Raw genomic sequence first — 22448 nt, 5'->3', positions numbered from 1 at the left:
TCACAAATAATTTAACAAATTTTGATATATAACTCCTCTTTGTGTACTGAAGTGATAACAAACAATTTTCTGTAAAGTGACAATCATCTTTATTTGAAATTTATCAATTTTATAATTTAGAAAGATATTACCAAAACAAAATGACATGACAATCTGTAGGGTTATAAATTTGATGATAAGTTCTAAGCATGATTTTTTCTAGGAATTTAAGCTTTAATAAAATTGATCTGTAAGAGCATTCTCATTGACACTTAGATATGCCAAATGTAAGTTCTAATTTACAATTTAGCTCAAAAGTAGCCCACAGCCAAACTGGTAAACATGGGATATGCCAAATTTTTTTGGCATAGTGCTACAGTGCCATCGCAAATATAGGATGGCACTATAGCAACTTTTCTATATCACAAATTATTATTTTAATGGTACTGTAGCTACTTTTTAAAAATATATGATGGTGCTGTAGCAACATTATATTATTTTAATGTGTAAATATATTATTTTAATGAGTAGAATAGGAAAATAAAAGTTAAGATATTGGGTATATTGTAAAATGGTATAGAATAATTGATAAAGTTGTTTTTTGAGATGATAAAATAGAATAGTCTAAAAATACCGGATGTGAATTCTATAAACATTTTATAATTGGTAATAAAATGTTAAACCATAAAATGGAGAGAATCGTGTTATGTGACAATGAAAAAGCTAAGGATGATAAGGAGAGAAAGGGTAACAACAATTAGGGTTTTTTCTATGAGAATAGATTATAATTATATGTGTCGCTTTTATTTAATATCTAGATCTAACACAATATTCTATCTAGAACAATGCATTTAAATCAACTAAACTGAAATTTTAGATTGGAATTTTTTAGAATGGGATCTTCTGAATTACAACAATGTCAATATATCAATTCCATCAATATCCGTTAGAATCTTGCTATTAATCCACCAAAAGTGAAGAATATCCGTTAAAATCTTGCTATTAATCCACCAAAAGTGAAGTCACTTTGAATAGAAAATAGATAAAAGAAGTAGGTTCTAGTTAGCTCAACTGGTAAAGTCTCTGATGGTTGAATAAGAAATTTGGGGTTTAATCTCCGCCTACACTAAAAACTGATTGGTATTTTGGTATGATGATAAAGAGCTATTATCAGGAGCGGACGTCATAAGTTCGAAACTCTCTCAAAAAAAAAAAAAGATAAAAGAAAATTTATTTTAAGTACATTAATAGTGAAAGAAATTAAATTGTTATAGACCATATAGAAGGGATACATTAACATCACTGTAATATTCAAAGGTGTTAAAACTTTTGAAAGTCAAGAGTTTATCAATTTAAAAGCAACTTCAAACTTAAATATTGTAAAGTACCCAAAAAAAATTGTAAAGTACATTTTAGCATATATATTAATATTTGTTATATGACTATGGTGATGCCTGTATAAACGATGCCTTTAACCTTTTTTTTTTTTAAGTAAATAAATAAATAAAAATAATTAAACCAACACGCATATACTACTTTTATTCCAAGAGACAAACGTATCTTATGCATAACTAACGCAATTCTCACGTAAGAGACAAACCGCAAACTCCATAAATGAGAGTAGCGTTACATATATACGATTTCGATATACTAATTAGTAAATACTAAATACCTCCTTATATTTTGGCTTCATTCCCTATTTTCTTCATATTTCATAATACTACCCAAAAAGGGAAAAAAAAAATAACAATCTGATTAATTACAAATGAGTGAGCAGACTTGAAGAATAATTATAGTACCACTCATTTTGCTATATTTTTCCACAACTGTTTGATGTGATAAACTGTGATTGGTTATTTGTTATTATCATATAAATTTATCATTTTTTTATCTCTATATTTTTTTATAGAAAAAATCATTTTTTTTCCCTCTCTTTTTTGCTCTAGTACTCACGGTATGACACAGAGGATAATTATAGCAATTATAGTAAAGTTTTTATTTTTTTTAGCTGAAATTATAGTAAAGTATATGGCACTAAATTATTTGGACTTTGAATATTGTACATCTCCTTTAGAAAACGCTATACAAAAACTTTAGCCAAAATGTCCCCTTGAATGAAATGATAGTCAAGAGTCAAGACATAGAAGGCGGATCAAGAGTGGGAAAGGGCGCAGGGGTCCCAATGGCACGTGTAAAAGTGTTGATAGCCAGCAGCACAAAAAAGCAAGCCATTTCATACTTGCTGTTCGCAATTGAGACGAGATTTTATTATAGTGATTAAGATTAGAGAATAGAGAGGATCAAGGTGGTCAAACAAACCGGAGACCGGAAAGGCAAAACGAGGCGTACGTGCAAATTTATATTCTAATAAAGTATAAAAAACCCCAAATACCGGTCAAAGATGATGAACTGGCATTTTATGAAAGGCAATGCTGTACATGGACCCCACCCCCACGAGCTTCCTGTCTCTTCCGCTTTCTTCCTCTTCTTTATGCTACTACTATATGCTTTTTCTATTTTTGTGTACTAATAATTATTTTCCAATTCCCCGAGGAGAAGTATTAAACAAATTGTGAATCAGAAGAGTCATTCATTTCAATTCTTATGGATTTATGCATTTGGATCCAAATATTTTAATACAAGTCTATTTTTAAAATAAGATTGGTCTTATTTATTTTTAGACATAAAAACAAGTCTGAATTTCCTGATCCGACCCTATTTGAAGCAAAATGGGTTGACCTGTGACACAATCCATTTTTTGTAGGTTAATCTGACTTGACGCATAGCTCAAACCATTTTTAAAACTTTTTTTTGGTAAAAAATAATAAAATTAAGAGAATATTAATTTAATTATTTGTTGTAAACTTTAAAGGAAATAATTGAAACATTTACATAACTGCATATAAATGAATTGAAAGATGAATGGTTGGGGCATTTTATAATGAGTAAATATTTTTAAATATCAAATAACAGAGTATATGCAAGATAATCTAGTTACAATAGAGTTAAAAACATTTATTTAAAATTATAGACATGTATGAGAAACATTTATAAGTGTGAAAAGAGTGAAGTCAAAGTATTAATGAAATTATGATAAATTATGAATGTTTATATCTATTTTTTAACAATTCATGTCCAAAATAAACGGTTTTTCAAAATAAATTATAATATTTCCTAAAATGTGTGTTGCTCAACAATGACATGATATTTATAAAAGAGACCATGTATAAATAATAAACAATCAAACTTTAATGTATATTCTCAAGTTAAAAAAATTGCCAACCACAATCGATAATAAATTATAAAATTAGTTTTCAAGATTATAAATTTCTTATATGTTTTTATTTTTTGTCAAATTAGTTATCCAATAAGGCATTTATAATTTTGTTTTATGTTTTGGGATGTTGATATTGTGTAGAAATGAAACTTGTGTATTTGTTTTACTTATCCTTTGTGCTATTTTGTTTTGGTTAATAATGTTGGGATTTGTATAATTTTAAAATTATTAAACAATAATTAATTTGTTTAGCTGAGCTCATTTTTTATATGAGTATGGAATTCAAAGTAATGCATTTTATATAAAGTAATTTGTTGCGAGACTTTATAAATGGCAAATACATGTTGTTTTTTTAAATAAAAAAAATTCATATAAAAAATACAAATCAAACCATCCCATCCCAACTCAACCCGATCCTCTTGTTTGCCACGTCTAGTTTTTTGTAGGGTAAATTTCATTCCTATACTTTTCAAAACTAATTATTTTGGTCCTTATAACCATCTTAATCCTTAAATACGGTTAGATATATTAGTTATTTTTCTCAACTGTCTTAGAAACTGAGTTGGTTTTAGAAACTAAATTGATCAGTTTTGAAAATTTTTCAACTTGGTTGGCATTAGCCAAATTCTCAAGGTATAATGGTATATTAATGGAACTTACCCTATAATAAAAGATTATAAATTCATGTTTTGAATATGATTTTTTTAAAATACATAAGTCTGAGATGATTATGCACCTCCTACCTCTTATCATTTTGATATAGACAAATTACAACTTACCCACTTGCGGTTTGGTTGAAATTTAAGTTGCCTACTTGTGGTTTGAAATCCTATGATGCAAGTGTTTCGTTAGATTCTTTTTGATCTTATCTGATATTGTATTTTTACGTATTTTTTGTGTTTTTGAAGGAGAGACACATAAAAGTTGAGCAAAATTACATATTTAACTCTGTTTTTAACAAAAATGAGTTATGAAAATCTAATTGAGCTAATCTTTAGATGGGTAAAGAATCAAATTTGAAACCACATGTAGGTAATAAGTTGTAATTTGCCATTTTGGTATTTTATAAGTACAATTGTATGAAGGTATAAGGAAATAATATAATTCAACGGTTGATAATGTAACATCATAAAATTATTCTAAATATAACTTGAATATGAAATTAAAAACATATATCATTAATAATTTATAAAAAAAAAAATTGTTTTGATAATTTCGTGAGAGTTGATTCAGTACAATCTTCATCACCCTTTTTCTTTTCTTTTCTTTTATTTTGGTTTTTCTCCCTTCCTTTGGGTAACAAGTTATATCAAACAAAGAATGAATCAACAACTCTTGAAGCGCCCTGGTGTTGCCCAATTACATTATGCATCACAACTCTATTTAATTCTGTACCCAACATAATACTCAGCAATTGAATTGATACCTGAAATTTCTCCTATTATTTCCTCAAGTGCAGCATCATTTTTCAGTATTAATGTATGAGAAACCCCAGGAATTTTGATCACCTTAAGGGTTTGGTTTTTCTCGTTGGACCATAGTGATTCAAGTGCTAACAAGCTCAGCATGTTCACTGTCCCATCTCCATCCCCATAAAGAATCTCTGGTTGCTCATCGAAACCATTTTCACCATAGAACAAAGTCTCTGGTGTACTTACACCACTCCCAGTTATACATGTAACAGGCACCCCAGGTGCTACTAATTTTTCTGTCAATGGCAAAATGCGAGACTTATAAGGATAAACCCCTTGTGGAAATCCAATGTCACTGAGAAATTGTGCTAGATCATAGGCCGAGTAAGTTGCATTTGGAGTGATCACAAGTGGTTTTTGACTGCCAAAAAGTTTGGGATTAGGCATGAGCCATAGGTTGCTCTCAGAGCTCCTTTGTTCTTCTCGTACTTGCAATGGTTCCACTAGTGGCACTTCAAGTGAATTCCCAGAAGCAAAGGTTAGCATTTCCTCCACAGTGCCACCCCATGGTGCTGAGAGTGCAATGAAGTGTTTGATATATTTTTGGCGCCAAGAGGACGGGTTTCGGTTGAGAAGTTGGAGGGCAAAAAGGCCTCCTAAGCTGTGGGAGAGAAGTATGACTGGCTTTCCTCCATTAGAAGTGCTTGCCTTTTCTATCAAATCCTTTAGGTCTTGTAGGAACTTGGAACCCACTTGGGATGGGTGACCTTCTGCAGCTAAACCATATCTAAAATCGTATGGAGCTCCAAAGAGGGTCTTGCCATTGACATATCCAATTTGTTCAAGAGATTCCACTAGGGGTGCCATGTATGCTGTAATGTGCCTATAAATATGACACTGATTTGTTATAAACTGAGCTGCCGCGCAAATTGTTTACTCCACTATTTAGTCTGATAATTCAATTTCTAAACTATTTTATTTCTTATATCAGGAACAGGTAGAAGATTGAAAAAAGTAAAGAGGTATAAGAAATAAATTTTTGCAAGTACTACAGCAAAATGATGATTAGATTATAATTTTGTTTTTGATCCAGATGGATGATAACCTTGTTAACCACACATTTTATGAATCAATCAGCAATAGTAGCTACACAATGAGAATACTCCCATTCCACAGATTTCATCACAGGTAGCTTCCTTTCAAAATGAGATAACATTGACTTTGAAGTTAATTGGCATACCAAATGGCCAACCAATAGCCACTAGAATAACCATATTGCAAACTCCATATAGTTGACACTTGAACTAACAACAAATCTGTCAACATTCTTGAGGTTGGGAGATTTGCACTTGCATATTGTTAGCCACTATCATTTGACATGGTTTACTTATTTCGTTTGACAAAGTTTAACTACAGTTCAACAACAAATCTGTCAACATTCTTGAGGTTGGGAGATTTGCACTTGCATATTGTTAGCCACTATCATTTGACATGGTTTACTTATTTCGTTTGACAAAGTTTAACTACAGTTCCTTAGATGTTGTACCTTAATTAGATTCCTCAATTTAATTCAATCATGTGATTGCATTGATCAATGCAATACAGACAGAGTACAAAAAATTGACCAAGTTGCTTTATAAGAATGTAACCACATAATTCAATTTAATTGGGGAGCCTATAGTACATCACTTTAAAGAATTATATTTAAAGGGTTACCATACTTATTATAAATGAAAAGCATAAAAAGGCTACTCTAATCATAGTTAGAAACAATGAAGAAATGATTTTGCAAGATGATGCAAAAGATGATAACAATGACTTGGATCACAGAGATGAGTTGAGTATGCAAGATGATTAATAAGATAGGAAAAAAAAGTTATGATTTTGGCTTATATATTATGTATTATTGCCTTTAAGTTTAACCCATTTGAATGTCAATGTTACACATATTTTAGTTTGATTTATTTAGTTAGCTTTTTTATAAATTATTATATAAGTAATGATTAAATTATCATTTGTTGAATATGTTCAATCTATATTAAATAAACCTTATATATTTGTTATAAAATATTTGCGTCTTTCAAAGTTTCAATACACAATACTAAAATTTTTTAAATCGATTCACACGCTAGCGGGCTTATGCAAGTCAAAACGATTAGCCAGCAAGCAGTAAGGCCAGCATTTTCCATGGTGGGCTAGGCTAATATCTCAAAGCCCATATGGTACCAGACACAAGTGGTTGACGAGTTCTCTCTCATTTAAAATTTCGAAACAACCATAGTGATTGTAGGCCTAGCCCAAATCAGATTTCGTGAAATTCAGGAAGCTTAGGCTTAAAACAGTTTATTTTGACTCTCAAAAAGGGTCAAAAGACCAAAAAAAGAGAGATAACTGATAAGATAAGATATTATCCTGGCTCTCTATGCATTATTTGTGTTTTTTTTTTTTTTTTTTTTTCGGACACTCGTCACACGGCAAACATGAGTTGTGATTGGAAAAAAAAAAAAAAAAAAAACGTCGACATCTCCACCCCTCATAGTTGTCTCACAACTAACCACGTCGTGCGAGCTGTGACAAAAATTGTGCGATTGATTGTAACTCTACCATTGCTATTTTGACCTGAATTACCAAAAAACTTATCTCCACGACCAAATCAAGGAAGCTTAATATGAAGAAAGAGAGAGCACAAGTAGAGCTTACTTGAGATAAGGGTCGAGGTAGAGAAGCGACTGAGTGGAACCAAAGTGAGGGACCCTGGTTTGGACCCCAGGTGCGTTTCGGAAATCATCCAAATCAGGGTGATAGTAAAGCGTCATTCGCTCAGCAAAGCACTTTGTAAACGGAGCTAAGAGCACACTTGGGTCGAACCATATTCTGAACCAACCTTCCTTGTCTTTCCGAACTGGGTTCCACTTGTTGCAGTACAGGCTCGAGGGCTTGTAGTCACTGGTTAGCTTGGCTTCTAGCTGGTTCCCACCATTCCCAGGTATTAGAATCAGAGGGTAGAGGTTGCTGCCAGCTTGACACGTGTACAACATCGTGGCCACTGAAATCATCAGTGCCAATTTCACGCCCATCGTGTATAACTAAGAGACACGGAGTGACTACTTCAATGGATTGGGATGCTGTACTTTTACGCTTTATTTATGGGTTTGCAAGGTGCAAGTGCAACGTGTGGTGGACAATGCCTTTCCGCTTTCGTTAATAATAACGGAAACGTCGTCGTTTTGTGCGTACCTATATTCAAAAAATAGAATCTAATAATATATACCATTTCAGAAACTTTACCCCTGTATATTATCTTTTGCAAATTATTAGTAGACATTGTTAAGGTATGTTTTGGTAATTCTACTGTTAGAATTCATATTAGTATATAAGTATAATGCAATTTGGTAAATAACAATTAAAAAAAATTCTTTAATTTTTTTTGGGTGAAATATTACCGTCAAACTTCTATGAAAAGTAATCATGTTTAATATGTGTATACAAGTTTTGAAACCAAACATCGATGGTATTAAATTATATATAAATGAAAATTTAATATTTATTTAATTTTGTTAATTTTTAAATGCACTCATAGCTAGTCTATATAATTTTTTAGAGAAATTACACTTTACTCACTTGTAGTTTGCCTGAAAAATAATTTACCTACCTGTGGTTTAAAAATTGACACTTTACTCACTTGAGATAAGCTTTATTTGTCTCCAATTATTCACCTCTGTTAAAAATATGGATAAATTTGTATTTTTGCTATCATTTTATATCTCTTTCCTCTCAAAACATAAAAAACTAAAAAAATAAAAAGAAAATCTAAAAACTAGTTTTTGTAAAAATTAAAAACATTCAACCAAAACAATCATTTCTGATTTCTGTATTCTTTTTTTTTCTTTTTCTTTTTTTTTGTCTTTCTTTTATTCTGTTAGTGTTGTTTTGGAAGGTTCTTTTTATGTTATATTAATAAGAAGTTGGCTTTGACAGCTGGAGATATTCAGGCATGGGAATATGTACCTCTCGGTCTTTTTCTGAGAAAGGGTTTTGATAAAATTTTGAAATTTAAGGATCGGTTTACTACATAAGTTTAAATATATGGTTTTAATTTTTAAAGAACATTATACATATTTTTACATACTTTTTCATCCTACACATATTTCAAAAAAATATAAAATTAGAGAATTTCTGCTTCATTTTTCAAAAAATATAACTGCTTCATTTTTCTAATTCCATTTCTCAAAGTTGAAGTCAGGATGCGTGCACTTCACTCACTGATAATTGCCCATACACTTTGCTTGCAAGTGATTCTTTTGAATGGAAGATATAGAAACTTGCAAGTGATTCTTTATCCTACACAAAACTGAAGGCTTTATTTATTTATTTATTTTTGTTGTCTTGTGTTTTTTAGGTACTACAGTATCTTCATGGATTGCAACACTAGATGCTCTTGAACATTTTGCTTGTGATGCTTCCAAACAGGTAGCTTATCATCTTAAACTTAATCACACGTAACATGACAATTTTACTTTTTAGGTTCGTTATGTCTTACCCAAATTTCTTGCTTGGAACTATTTCTGACGTGGCAAAATGCTATACAATGTGTGGTTAAATTGAAGAATCCTCATCCATTGCCATGTCCGGCTGAAAGGATATCCAAGAACTATGACATTTCATTGGAGGTAGTATTTTTTTTTTTAAGTGGAACATCAATAAAGGATTCAAATTATAGTTTGATTAAACTTTAATTTTTTGTCAAGTATCATTTCAATTAGAATTTTCTTGCTCCAATTTTGTGCAAACTGTCCCTTCATCTTAAATTACTTCTACTAGCCTATTCTTTTGTTTCTCAAAAAAAAAAAAAAAACTCAGTCCATTTTAAACTACTTTCAACTCATTTAAAATTAGTTTAAATATTCTTGCTAAAACTTATTATAAATTCAAGTATAAGCTTCAATGAAATACTTTCTCATGTTCTAAAAAATTGGCTTTTCCATATTATTATATTTTCATAATAACCAAATTTTCATAAATTATTTGCAAAAATAAAAATAAAATTGATTGCATCATAATAATAAAATTCCGTCAAGAATTACAATGGATATATGCATATGCAATGGTTACAAGCTAACTAGTTTTACTCATACTATAAGTTGGAGATTAATTAATTAATTTTTAATGTGTTAATTGATTTACAAATTAAAAATTAATTTGACATAAGATTTCTGTGGGAGGGGAACTAAGGACAGCACCGCTGGTGGGCCTTCCTCGAGGATTGTATGGGCCCAATAAACATATAGGACAACCTGACTGAGGGAAGGAGGCCGAGCTGGAACCCCTATTCCCTCGATAAAGAGGAGACAACCTATGCCCCTACCAAGGAGTTTGGACCAGGACGGGGGACTAAGGGGGAGGGGAATGAAAAGAGGAGCAAGACGTGTTAAGGAAGCACTCATTACCTCCGAATTAAATGCACTGTACAAACCAGGATAGTTGCATTTATAGGTGAGGTGATGCTTGAATGATACCCGGACAACTTGTAACTCACATGACACTCCCCCTCCCCAAATGGGAGATGGGACAAGTATCTGATGAACAATCATCGCCCTACAGCTGGAGGGCCAGGATTTAGGATAAGTTGCATTAGAGGGGGGGAAGGGGAACCCCATTAAAAGGGGATGAGAATTATTAGATAAAGAGGGAGAGAGAAAACTATTCATATTTGTGTTGTTGATAGCTTCAGAATACCTTCCTCGACCAATCAAGGGAGCATTAATACAAGATTTTCCTTTATCAAAAATCCTTCCACTTATTTGTTCCACTTTTTCATCTTTGCATTAGGCTTGTTTACCTCACGTTAGACTTTAGTCCCAGGGATTCACGAGTTGGTCTACCATACCCATCTCTAAACAAATTAATTGAAGTGAGCTTTGCCCCCCAAGCCTAAGCCCCTAGCCTTTGAGCCCTCGGGAGATCCAAAAACCGCCTGCACAATTTCCTTTCAACATATAAATTAAAATGAATTTTTATTCAAAAAGCATAATAATTTACCAATTCTTTTGATAATTAAATTATTACAATCAATTTGAGAGAGATATTCCAACTTTGATTCTCCTCATAATGAAAATCAACTAATGTAAGGAGCTACAAATCTCTTGGCAATAATTACCAACTTAACAAGATAGTCATTCCAAAAAGTATTCCAATAACTTCCCGTAAAAGGTAGTAATGTTCCAAATTATTTGTTCACCATAAAAATAAAAAATTGTTATTGCTTACAATATAAATAACAACAATTCTTGAGATTATTTATCATTTTATTTATTTATTTGCTATTGGGCAACACAGAGGAGTAGCAATGTAGCATTCCCACTCCAAAATCCCTTGTCACCTATGATTGCCTGCACTTTTAAGTTTTTAACTCATGACTTAAACGTTTCTTGTTTGTTTTAATTTCAAATTTACCACTTGTGAAATAAATTCTAGAGCGTAGTCGTCCATAGCTAGTTTTATATCTAGAATTGACAAAAATCATTATTGACAATTTGACAACATGAATGCACAAAGTGTATGAGATTTAAGAGAAATACTTCAAACTGCAAAATTAGCAGTATATTTTTCAAAGTTGTAACTATCTTTGAACAAAAACAAAAACCAAAGACATTTGACAGCATGAATGCAACTCAAACAAGGGTCCAATGACCAGTGTCTGATCCTTACAACAACCATTTTGATACATACAAAGTTATAACAACTAATTTACTCTATCAAGCATATTCATGAATCATGTAATAATAAATAATAATGAGTCAAACAAATAGCCGCCGTGCATATATATACCATCTACAAGCTGTAGGAACACATATAATAAGATAAAATACATGTCATTAAAAATGAGCACGTTGCAGAATGAAAATTTTAAAAAGCCTTGACTTTTTTATATATGGTCATGAAAGTCTTATTGTTGGCGTAGGAAATGGGAGAACTTTTATGATGAAGTTCAGTTTGAAATAACCTTAGAAATTTCAATGGCAGTGTTAAAATTTGAGAATACTTGCATGCGATGCAAATATATGCAAAATAAATAGGACAAGCTTTTAGACGCCAGAGAACCCAACGAAAACACCCAAAATTGCGTTGACTAGCAAATAAAGCAATACCAAAACTTGCAGGAAATGACCTAATTAATATTATTTTGTTAGGCGATTGTATGCAATGTTAAAATCTAAACGAAAGAACAAATAAGATTGAATAGATTGTAGAAAGAAATGGCAGTAAGAGAAAATAACGTGATTTAACCCAATGACTTACGTTTACAAGAAAAAGCTTAAGTAACTATATCTTTACTGTGATGAATTGTTATTTTAGAGTGAACCCCTAAGTAAGGTATTTATTGAAATTAAATTTGACTTAGGAGAAGTCTGTGATTGGAATAAATATAAAATCAAGGAAAATTGGTAAAATTAGTGTTCCTTGATTTTAGTCAATTAAAAATATCAACTTGTGCTGAATGTGATGTGATATCGCTGATATGCATGATACACTAATACTTCCCTCAAACTCAAGATAGAAACATAACGATGCCTTGAGTTTGAAATGGAAGCACATGAAGATACCTTGAAGATGACCACCGATGACAAGATTGGATATAGAATGAGTCAAGTAATGTGCAATGAATTGTGCAAAATGCTAGCGAAGATGGTGGGCATCGACAATGGATAAGTGTTGAAAGATGGCTACAATACAAAGGCCTAAGACTGACTACACCAATGACCAAAGACTAGTTGTAATGGTTGGAGGACGACTACGCATTGGTGGCCAAATTATTATTGGCAAGGGATGACATCATGATAAAAGCATGCGAGTAAGTTTGTTGATTTTACAAAGCTTGAACCAAAAAAATAATGAGGATTGTGTCATGTCATGTGACATGGGAGTTGGGAGACACAAATAGAAGACAAACATCAAAATTGAAATCCATGCAAACAATAAAGTGGGAAATTCTAATTCTTTATAGTAAAACTATTGTCGTAAGTGGTTGAATTCTACGACAGCTTATGGCGATCAATGATTTAAGTGAAGCAATAGTTAGCGGTGAGCTGGTAGCTAGAAATCCAGTGAAGGCCACATAATAAGTGGCTACGATACTATATTAAAATGAAAAAAAGAAGTAGTGATAGAAAAAGACAGTTATTATTTGATTTTAATCAATTATGCATATCAATATGGGCTAAATGTGATATACATGATACACAAATACAATTAAGGAGAGTGAACTTACTCAGAGAAAAAAACACTAAACAAAAAGTTTTAAGGAAATTGAATCAACTACATGTTTGCATTATTTTTTGTCGTCGTAATATTACAAATCCAATTTTGTTCATAACTAATTTTATAATTGTTAAAGTAGTTGATTGTAAGTGGTGGTGACCACAACTGATACTCATGAACCCATCACTTTTTTTCCACTACTCATAGTTAAACACTTCAACAATTGTGAAAGAAAAACTCTAGAGATACAACAAAATCTTAGGGTAAGTTAATTTTAATATTTATTTAATGTTAATATTAAATTAGATATAAATGAAAATTTAATATTTATTTAATTTTGTTAATTTTTAAATGCACCCGTAGCTAGTCTATATAATTTATTTTTTTTAAGTGGAACTTCTTTAAAGGATTCAAATTATAGTTTGATTAAACTCTAATTTTTTGTCAAGTATCATTTTAATTAGAATTTTCATGCTCCAATTTCGGCCCTTCATTTTAATTACTTCTACCCTCTAGCTTATTCTACTTTAAGTCCATTTTGTTTCTCAAAAAGAAAAAAAGAAAAAGAAAAAGAAAATTCAAGTCCATTTTAAACTACTTTCAACTCATTTAAAATTAGTTTAAATATTCTTACTAAAACTTATTATAAATTCAAGTATAAACTTCAATGAAATACTTTCTCATGTTCTAAAAAAATTGGCTATTCCATTTTAGTATATTTTAATAATAAATGAATTTTAATAAATTATTTGCAAAAATAAAATTAAAATTGATTGCATCATAATAATAAAATATCGTTAAGAAGTATAATGAATCTATGCATATGCAATGGTTACAAGCTAACTAGTTTTACACTAGTTATATATAACTAAAGTTAAAGAAAATTGACATAAGATTTTTGCGGGAGGGGAACTGAGGACAACACCGCTATTGGGCATTCCCTGAAGATTGTATGAGCCCAATAAATAGATAGGACAACCTGACTGAAGGAAGGAGGCCGAGTTGGAACCCCTATTCCCCCGAGGAAGAAGAGACAACCTACACCCCTACCAAGGAGTTTGGACTAGGACAGGGGACTAAGGGGGAGGGGAATGAAAAGAGGAGCAAGTCGTGTTAAGGAAGCATCCATTGCCTTCGCATTAAATGCACTATACCAACCAGGACAGTCACATTTATGGGGGAGGTGATGCCTGAACAGTACCCGGACAGCATGGACCTCACCCGATACTCTCTCCCAAAGGGGAGAAGGAACAAGTATCTGATGAACAACCACTGCCCTATAGCTATATACCATCTAAAAGCTATAGGAACACATATAATAATAAGATAAAATAGATGTCATTAAAAATGAGCACATTGCATAATGAAAATTTTAAAAGTCTTAACTTTTTTATGGTCATGAAAGTTTTATTGTTGGCGTAGGAAATGGGAAAACTTAATTTTATGATGAAGTTCAATTTGAAATAACCTTAGAAATTTCAATGGCAATGTCAAAATTTGAGAATAATTGCATGCGATTCAAATACATGCAAAATAAATAGGACAAGCTTTTTGATGCCAGAAAACCCAATGAAAACACCCAAAAATTGCGTTGACTAGCAAATAAAGCATTACCAAAACTTGAGGAAATGACCTAATTAATATTATTTCGTTAGGCGATTGTATGCAATGTTAAAATATAAAAGAAAGAACAAATAAGATTGAATAGATTGTAGAAAGAAATGGAAGTAGGAGAGAATAACGTAGTTTAACCCAATGACCTACATTCATGGGAAAAAGCTTAAGTAACTATATTTTTACTGTGATAAATTGTTATTTTAGGGTCTGTTTGGAAATAACTTATTTAGATGAAATTGAAAATTCTTTACTAAAAGTATCATAGATAAAGATAAAAACTAATTGAAATTATACCATGCGACTCATAAATAATAACAAAAATAAGTAAAATAGTAGTAAAAATAAACTAAATAATAAAATAAAGTAATTTTAAATTCTAATTCCAAACGCAACCTTAGAGTGAACCCCTATAAGTAAGGTATTTATTGGAATTGAATTTGACCTAGGAGAAGTCTTTGATTGGAATAAATCTAAAATCAAGGAAAATTAGCGTTCCATGATTTTAGTCAATTAAGAATATCAACTAATCAACTTGTACGGAATGTGATGTGATATCATTAATACTTCCCTTAAACTCAAGGTAGAAACATGATGATGCTTGAGTTTGAAATGTTAGCACATGAAGATACCTCGAAGATGACCACCAATGACAAGATTGGATGCAGAATGAGTCAAGTAACGTGCAATGAATTGTACAAAATGCTAGAGAAGACAGTGGACATCGACAATGGGTAAGTGTTGAAAGATGGCTACAATACAAAGGCCTAAGACTGACTGCACCAAGGACCAAAGACTAGTTGTAATGGTTGGAGGACGACTACAATGGTGGCCAAATAAATATTGGCAAAGAATGACATCATGATAAAAGCATGCGAGTAAGTTCGTTGATTTTACAAAGATTGAACCAAAAAAATAATGAGGATTGTGATTTGTGTCATGTCATGTGACATGGGAGTTGGGAGCCAGAAATTGAAAACAAACACCAAAATTGAAATCCATGCAAACAATGAAGTGGGAAATTCAAATTCTTTATAGAAAAACTATTGTCGTAAGTGGTTGAACTACGACAGCTTATGGCGATCATTGATTTAAGTGAAGCAATAATTAGCGGTGAGCTGGTAGAAATCTAGTGAAGGCCACATAATAAGTGGCTACGATACTATATTAAAATAAAAAGGGATTAAATAGAAGAAAAAAAAAGTAGTAGAGATAGAGAAAGACAGTTATTATTTGATTTTAATCAATTATGCATATATATCAAGTACATTATGCATTATTATTTTTTTGTTATAATATTACAAATCCAATTTTGTTTGCAATTAATTTTACAACGGTTAAAGTAGTTGATTGTAAGTGGTGGTGAACACAACTGATACTCATGAACCTATCACTTTTTTTCACTACTCATAGTTAAACGCTTCAACAATTGTGAAAAAGAAACTTTAGAGACACAAAAAAATCTTATATTTTCACAACACTCTTATTTTGAGTTGTAGTGAACTAGGATAAAATTTTATTTTGAAATGTAGTAGATTGACACCTAAACTTGTTGTGAAAATATTGTAAGATTTGTTGTTAAAAAAACTTGTTATGATATTTATTGTGAAATGGTTTGTGTAATAGTAGCAGCATATTATTGTTTGGGTTTTACTAAACGCATATATTAGTAAAAAAAAAAAAAAAATAGGAAATTTTTTTATGAAAAATATTAAAAGTCTCTAACTTTTTTTGACAATATTTTTAATTTTTCATAATTTTTTTTAAATGGATGACTAATGTATACACTTAATGTATGCTTAAATATATTAGTAAACACTTTTTTAGATAATTATTTATGAATAAAATGAAAAAGTAACTAAATTTTTTTGATAATATTTTTAATTTTTCATAAAAAATTTCTAAAATTAATGATTAATGCATTCGAGCATTAACCAAACCTTATTTATTTTGATTGAGATATGTTTCAGTTTCACAACAGCTTTAACAATTTTATTTTATTTTATTTTCCTTTACTTTATCCATAGTGACTTTGTGAATAGAATCAGCCTATCAAGTGGGGGCGTCCGATAGAAGATATCAATTAAATTTGGTAACGTGTCCGTGATGTCTCAAGCTCATCACCATGGGCCCTTCATTACAATTAAATTAATAATTATCGAAGAAAATCACTGTCGTAGTGTTATTCATTTGAACCAATTTAAAAAGAAGTTTTTAAAATAAATTTGACTATTATTTTTCTTTTCTTTAAGATTTTGGGGAGGCAAAGTAAGAGAGGAGGAATCCACGACACAGAGAAGACAACAGGGTGATAGGTACCAAGAGACTAGAAGCTTCTTGGCTATTATTTAGATAACGGACAAAAATTTGAGTACAATAATTTTGATGCTATTCTTTAGATATTTTTTTTAGGATTTTGTCATGTAGCTATTTAGTTAAAAAATATATTTTTATTCCATGAGAAAAAATTCACCTAACAAAATCTTAAGAGAATAACCTAAGAAAAAACGTCTTGACCTTAGATAAATATATAGTACTAGCAGGAACGGAGCTAGAACTTTGAATTAGGAGGGACGGTTTACTGTTGGCTGTGTGCAGTAATTTCAACCTCTGATTTTGTTACTTAGCTGTTGAGATTTTTTTTGGTAGGTAAGAAAAAAATTATTTTTGTTTAGAATTTTTTTTAAAGGGCGGGGTTATTTATTTTGGATAAAATTAGTTAATTGAGCTTAATTTTGTTTTCGGTTTTACTCGTAATTTTTGTTGTTGAGCTTTTTTTTTTTTTTTTTTTGAGCTTGTATATTTTGTTTTAAATTTTAGATCTATAAAATTTTTAATGTTCACTAAAATGAGGAAAATGCTACAGCTGCAAGTTTTTTTTTTATAAATTATTTACGTAATAAGTGGTTACTAGTAAGTAAAAAATGATGTGAGTGGTGTGCCCATATGCAAATCAATAAGAATTTGCTATCAAAAAGGTTTGTAAAAATGCTATAAAAAAGTTTGTGAGTATAACATTACTCTTAAAAGAATCAATGATATTGTTAAAGGGAAATAAATTGTAATTTTATAAAACAAAATTGCTAAAATTAATACACACATATATATAATAATAATATTTTTTTTAAAACAATTTAGGGGGGGCCATTGCCCCCGGTCCAAGGGTAGTTCCACCCATGAGTACTAACCTCGTCATACGTGCTTTGTGCGTGCAATGAATTTTTTTTTGGTTTAGTATCATAATTTTCCTTTTAAAAAAATTTTGGATGTTTGTTTTGAAGACATGAATTAGTAGAAGAGCGTCCTATTTTGTAGGTATTTTAAGTGGAGTTTGAGATATATTTTTATCGGGTTGTTCTTAAGTTTTTTTTTTTTTTTTGGCCAAACATAAGATTTAGCAGTATTTCTGAACCACATATAAGTTCAATCCAAAGAGGAGAATCCTCTTATAAATAGTATAAATTATGCATCTCTTGTGTTTTCTAATTGTTGCGAGCCAAAATAAAATAAAATAAAATTCTAAAGAAAGGAATCATATCTACATTCTTTAATTCTTTTGGTAAAACCCGTTAATGCTTGGAGTCTAATTATTAACCTAATTTGTTGAGTTATCGTATTGTTCAATAGAATTCATACTAGCATCAAAGTTTATTGTGTTTTTTTCACTTAAACCAAAAGAAGTATGAGCCTTAAACTTCTTTAGCTTACGCCAATAAAATAGTGTTGGAAAATTTTGTGTTTTTTAATTTTTTAGACAAGTAGATAGTGGAAAATGGGAAAATAGAGTTTAATGTTTGAACCATAGAAATAACACCATAAATGACATCATTGATCATTATTACTAAACTATCATTTGAATCCCAAAGAGAGGTATGAGAAGTTAAAAGAACCATATTTGTTACGGTAAAGAGTCGACTTAACTAAATTTTGTGGACAACAAAATTAGCATCCCTCCCCAAGTCTTAACAATGGAGATGGACGTGGGTTTTAGTTAGTTCAACTGGTAAAAATTTTTATGATTGAATAAAAGATTTGGAGTTAAATCTCTACCTATATTAAAAACTGATTGGTATATTAGTTTGATAATAAAGAATAAAATCATAAAAACGGATGTTATCGGTTGTAACTCTATAATAAAAAAAAAATGGAGATGGAGCAACATTTTAAACTAGATAGCAACGGGTAAACATAATCAATGATAGTGCATGGTCCATATCGGCAAGTTAGAAAAGGTCATCAAGGGTAGTAAAACATTGGTTGTGTCCCCTTCTAAAATGGCATTCACAATATTAAGTTTGGATAAGCATTAAATGGTAAAAAAACAGGACAGCTAACTGAGCTAAGGCTTCAACTCGATCACAGAAGGTGACCTTTTTAATTAAATGATGACACAAATGCCTTATTTGTTCATCGATTTATTAATCTGCTTGACACAAGCACATACAGAAATGGACGTGTAATAAGTAGATATCAACAATTATTAATTAGTTGGTACTTTGGTTTGACGAAACTAATTCAAATACACTTTGTTAGTCAATGGCTTTGTCACTGAATTGACATCTCTCCATGCATAAAATGCTTGAGATCTAAGAGAAAAATGGTTCGAATTGCGAGATTAGCAACGTAATTATTTCTCAAAAAAAAAAAAAAACACACTTTGTTAAAAATGGCCCACATAATTAGTAAAGTCTCTATATTTTTGCCCTTTATATATCTCATTGAGTTAGACTCAGGACTAAGAGGTCGGGACCAAACAACCAATTAATCTGTTTTTTTTTTTTTTTTTAATTCTTAGAAAAAAAAAAACTGTTTTTATTTTATTTAATAAGAACCAATTAATCTGTTGTTACTTTCCCATTGAGTAAATTTTATGAAAAGTCGAACACCTGTTGTTTGGTCACAAGAAATAATGAAAAGGCCCTTTCGGGAAGAGGGGGAGTTGGGGGATGAGTGGTATAGTACCACAATATTCCGTATTATAAATTTAATAAAAATAGAGTTTCAATTTGTGATTTGTGCTCATTGGCAGACCAAGATACTAGAAGTTAATAAAAGTTTTTAGCATAGATGGAGATCAAGTCACATATCTTTTATTCAAAGACAAATGATAACTCTGAACTTAGTGAACTTATGAGTAGTTATCTATTATTTAGGTTGTGTTTGGATATCGTTTATTTTGTTGAAACTGAAAAATTATTGCTAAAAGTGTTGTAGATAAAAGTAAAAGTTAGTTAAAATTATACAGTGAAACCCATAAATAGTGTCAAAAAGTACAATGAGATCCATAAATAATAACAAAAATAAATTGAATAGTAAAATAATTTTAATTTTTAATCTTAACCCAAACGCACATTTACATCTAGAATTACTGTTATTTTTCATTGTTCACACCACAGTTGTAACAAAGAAGCTATATAATAATTAGTGGTACTATTTTTTTTTTTGGTTGTGAGGATTAGCCAAAGATAAGGACTCATAAAAGAATGATGATGTAGTGATCCCATTAAAAAAGGAAAAGAAAAGGATTACTTTAAGAAAGTTTAGACATAATTTCTATGAGATTGACACCAATTTTTACTATAAATACAAAAATGGTAAAAAAATATAAGCTATTTCTTTGTCCTTTATCCACAAAAGAGTTTCTAAAAGTAGTTCTGTTATTTTTTTTTTTTTTTTTTTTTCCGGTTTAGGACGCACATTAACAAATTCATTTTTTAAAAAGTTTTTACTGAAAATTAAAAAAATTATTAAAATTTTTTCAATTCTTAATAAACTTTTTTTAAAAATTGGTTTACTATTATGTGTTCTTGGGACATTAGAAAAATTCATTTTTTTTATATAAAAAAAGTTATATTAACAAGTGTCTTTAGAGTATTGATAAATAATTTTTTAAAAAAAAATTTTAATACCACTTTTATAAAAAATTAAAAAAATATCAAAATATTAATTTTTTTTTTTTTCCTTTCCCTTAAAAATTTTACTTAAGAAAGTTATCAGCATACTCCTTAGCATTTCTCGTTAAAAAAAAAGAAAAAAAAAAAAGTAAAAAAAGGGGTCGAATGCTGAAAAGCCTGAAGTCCCATCGGTCAACTAATTCCCGCTTTTCAATTATAGCCCACCTTTTTATTATCATTATCTGTCACCACATGGCCTTTGCCTAGTCATTGGTCAGTTCGTTCTTATCTTTTATTTTCCACTCAGGCGTGCTGGGATTACAAGTCCATTCGCCCCATCTTCTGTTCATACCTAACTTTTTTTCCATCACACTACTTTTCGCTCATGGTTTACCTCTACAAAACCATGTTCTATCATCACCGATTCACCGCATGTCCATTAACCACCTCTGCCTCCCTTAATCTCAAATTTTCTATGGTAACCCATTAAAGCCATTACTCCCAAACCAGACCTTTATATGGGACTCTTTGGGGTCACTTCCCAAATGCTTATTTTGCAACATTCTTCTATCATTTATTGCTGAGCCTAAAAGCCTTAAATTGTGTTCTTTCTTTACCTTAAACAACCACAACAAAACATGAGGAACAAGGCACAGCACAACAAGTTCGTGCGGATCATGTCAATACCCATAAGGGCTTTATCAAAAGCAAGAGACTTTTACGTACGCAGCATGACTGGATGTGCCCCAAGAGTTGGTCACAGCAACCCAACTGGGTACCCTGTGATTTTGCCTAAGAGCTTCAGTGGCAGCTCGGCGAGGTCAAATGACAATGATGATTACAGGGAGCTGATTAGAGCTGCCTCGGCTAGGACTATGACTGATATGATTGACATGGATATGATCCTAAAGCGGCAGCAGCAAAAGGTGATGAATTCTTCTTCATCCAAGGATTTGCCCAAGAGTGCTAGCGTTGGTATGGGCAGGATTGATGAAGATGGGCCTTGTGATGATTTTGGTAAAGATGTTGGTGTTGGTGTTAGTGTGAAGTCTGATTTGTTGTATCCAAGAAGCAGGAGCTATGCTGTCACAAAGAGAAGTGTTATGATCTGATGATTGATTGCCAATTGATTAAAAGCCTATAATAATTTTCAATCTTGTTTTTTTATGAGAGATGTGATAATTTTACTCTCTCTATCTCTTTGTTTTTTGGTTAATTCTAACCATATATCTGTACATATATAAGGTGATTTAATTCAAGTATAATTTCATTTAGTATTGTTTGTTTTGTTGTTTTTTGGACAATTCGTGATCAATTAAGGTAATTCGAACCCTGCCCCCATTTTTCTTCTTGTGTCCTAAAAGCAAAAACATTGATGGGGGATGGATGGTGCACTCTGAATTTGAAGCCCTTCCCTAAAGAGAAACCAAGATTGGCACAACTTTTTAAGTTTTAAGCAACGATGTTATCCTCAGCGTTAGGTAATGAAAAGAAAGGACTAGGACTTTGTGCGTTCACCTATCTATTCAAATCTCTACTGCACCGACTGACCGACAAATAAGGGGAAGTCTTACCAGCTGCAACCTTCAATCCCTACCCACCGATGGCCGCCCTATAGGTAATCATTTTGGTTTTTAAGTGTTCAAATATATATATATATATATATATATACTTTAAGAAAGTTTCATCGTAGCACTCACTGTTTAGGTAGAATTTATTTTGTTAAAATTGAAAATTGAAAGTACTGTAACAAAATAATTTTTAAATGTGTAAATAATATTATAAGATTTATTTTTAATAAAAAAATTGATAAAAAATGAAGTTTGTAATATCCATAAACAGTATATAAATATACTGTTTACAAAAGATCAGATTAACATTTGCGACTGAAAAAAAAAAAGAAAAAAACGTAAACGCAGCACGTTTAAGTGCTATCCAAACCAACACTTACAATAGCTTTTGATAGTGTCGAAAACTTTAAAGTTCCAATGGTTTGAGATAATATTACCTCAC

The 22448-nt window shown here is 31.0% G+C and overlaps 2 protein-coding genes across 2 annotated transcripts; one reads left to right on the top strand and one right to left on the bottom strand.

The window, feature by feature from the left end:
- Positions 1-4517: 4517 nt before the first annotated feature.
- Positions 4518-7950, bottom strand: LOC115972106 (lecithin-cholesterol acyltransferase-like 1). The gene is made up of 2 exons (XM_031092267.1): positions 7369-7950; positions 4518-5551 (listed from the first exon to the last, which is right to left on the bottom strand). Exons 1-2 carry the CDS (start codon positions 7743-7745, stop codon positions 4636-4638), a joined length of 1293 nt encoding a protein of 430 aa, XP_030948127.1. The 5' UTR covers positions 7746-7950; the 3' UTR covers positions 4518-4635.
- Positions 7951-20702: 12752 nt separating this feature from the next.
- LOC115971641 lies at positions 20703-21602 on the top strand. Its single transcript, XM_031091639.1, has one exon. The coding sequence runs from the start codon at positions 21074-21076 to the stop codon at positions 21545-21547; it is 474 nt and encodes a 157-aa protein (XP_030947499.1). The 5' UTR covers positions 20703-21073; the 3' UTR covers positions 21548-21602.
- Positions 21603-22448: the final 846 nt, after the last annotated feature.

This window comes from Quercus lobata, chromosome 12, assembly GCF_001633185.2.
Source record: "Quercus lobata isolate SW786 chromosome 12, ValleyOak3.0 Primary Assembly, whole genome shotgun sequence".
NCBI classification, from domain to species: Eukaryota; Viridiplantae; Streptophyta; class Magnoliopsida; order Fagales; family Fagaceae; genus Quercus; species Quercus lobata.
The sequence above is the reverse complement of the archived record's forward strand: the minus strand, read 5'-3'. Positions and strand labels throughout refer to the sequence as shown.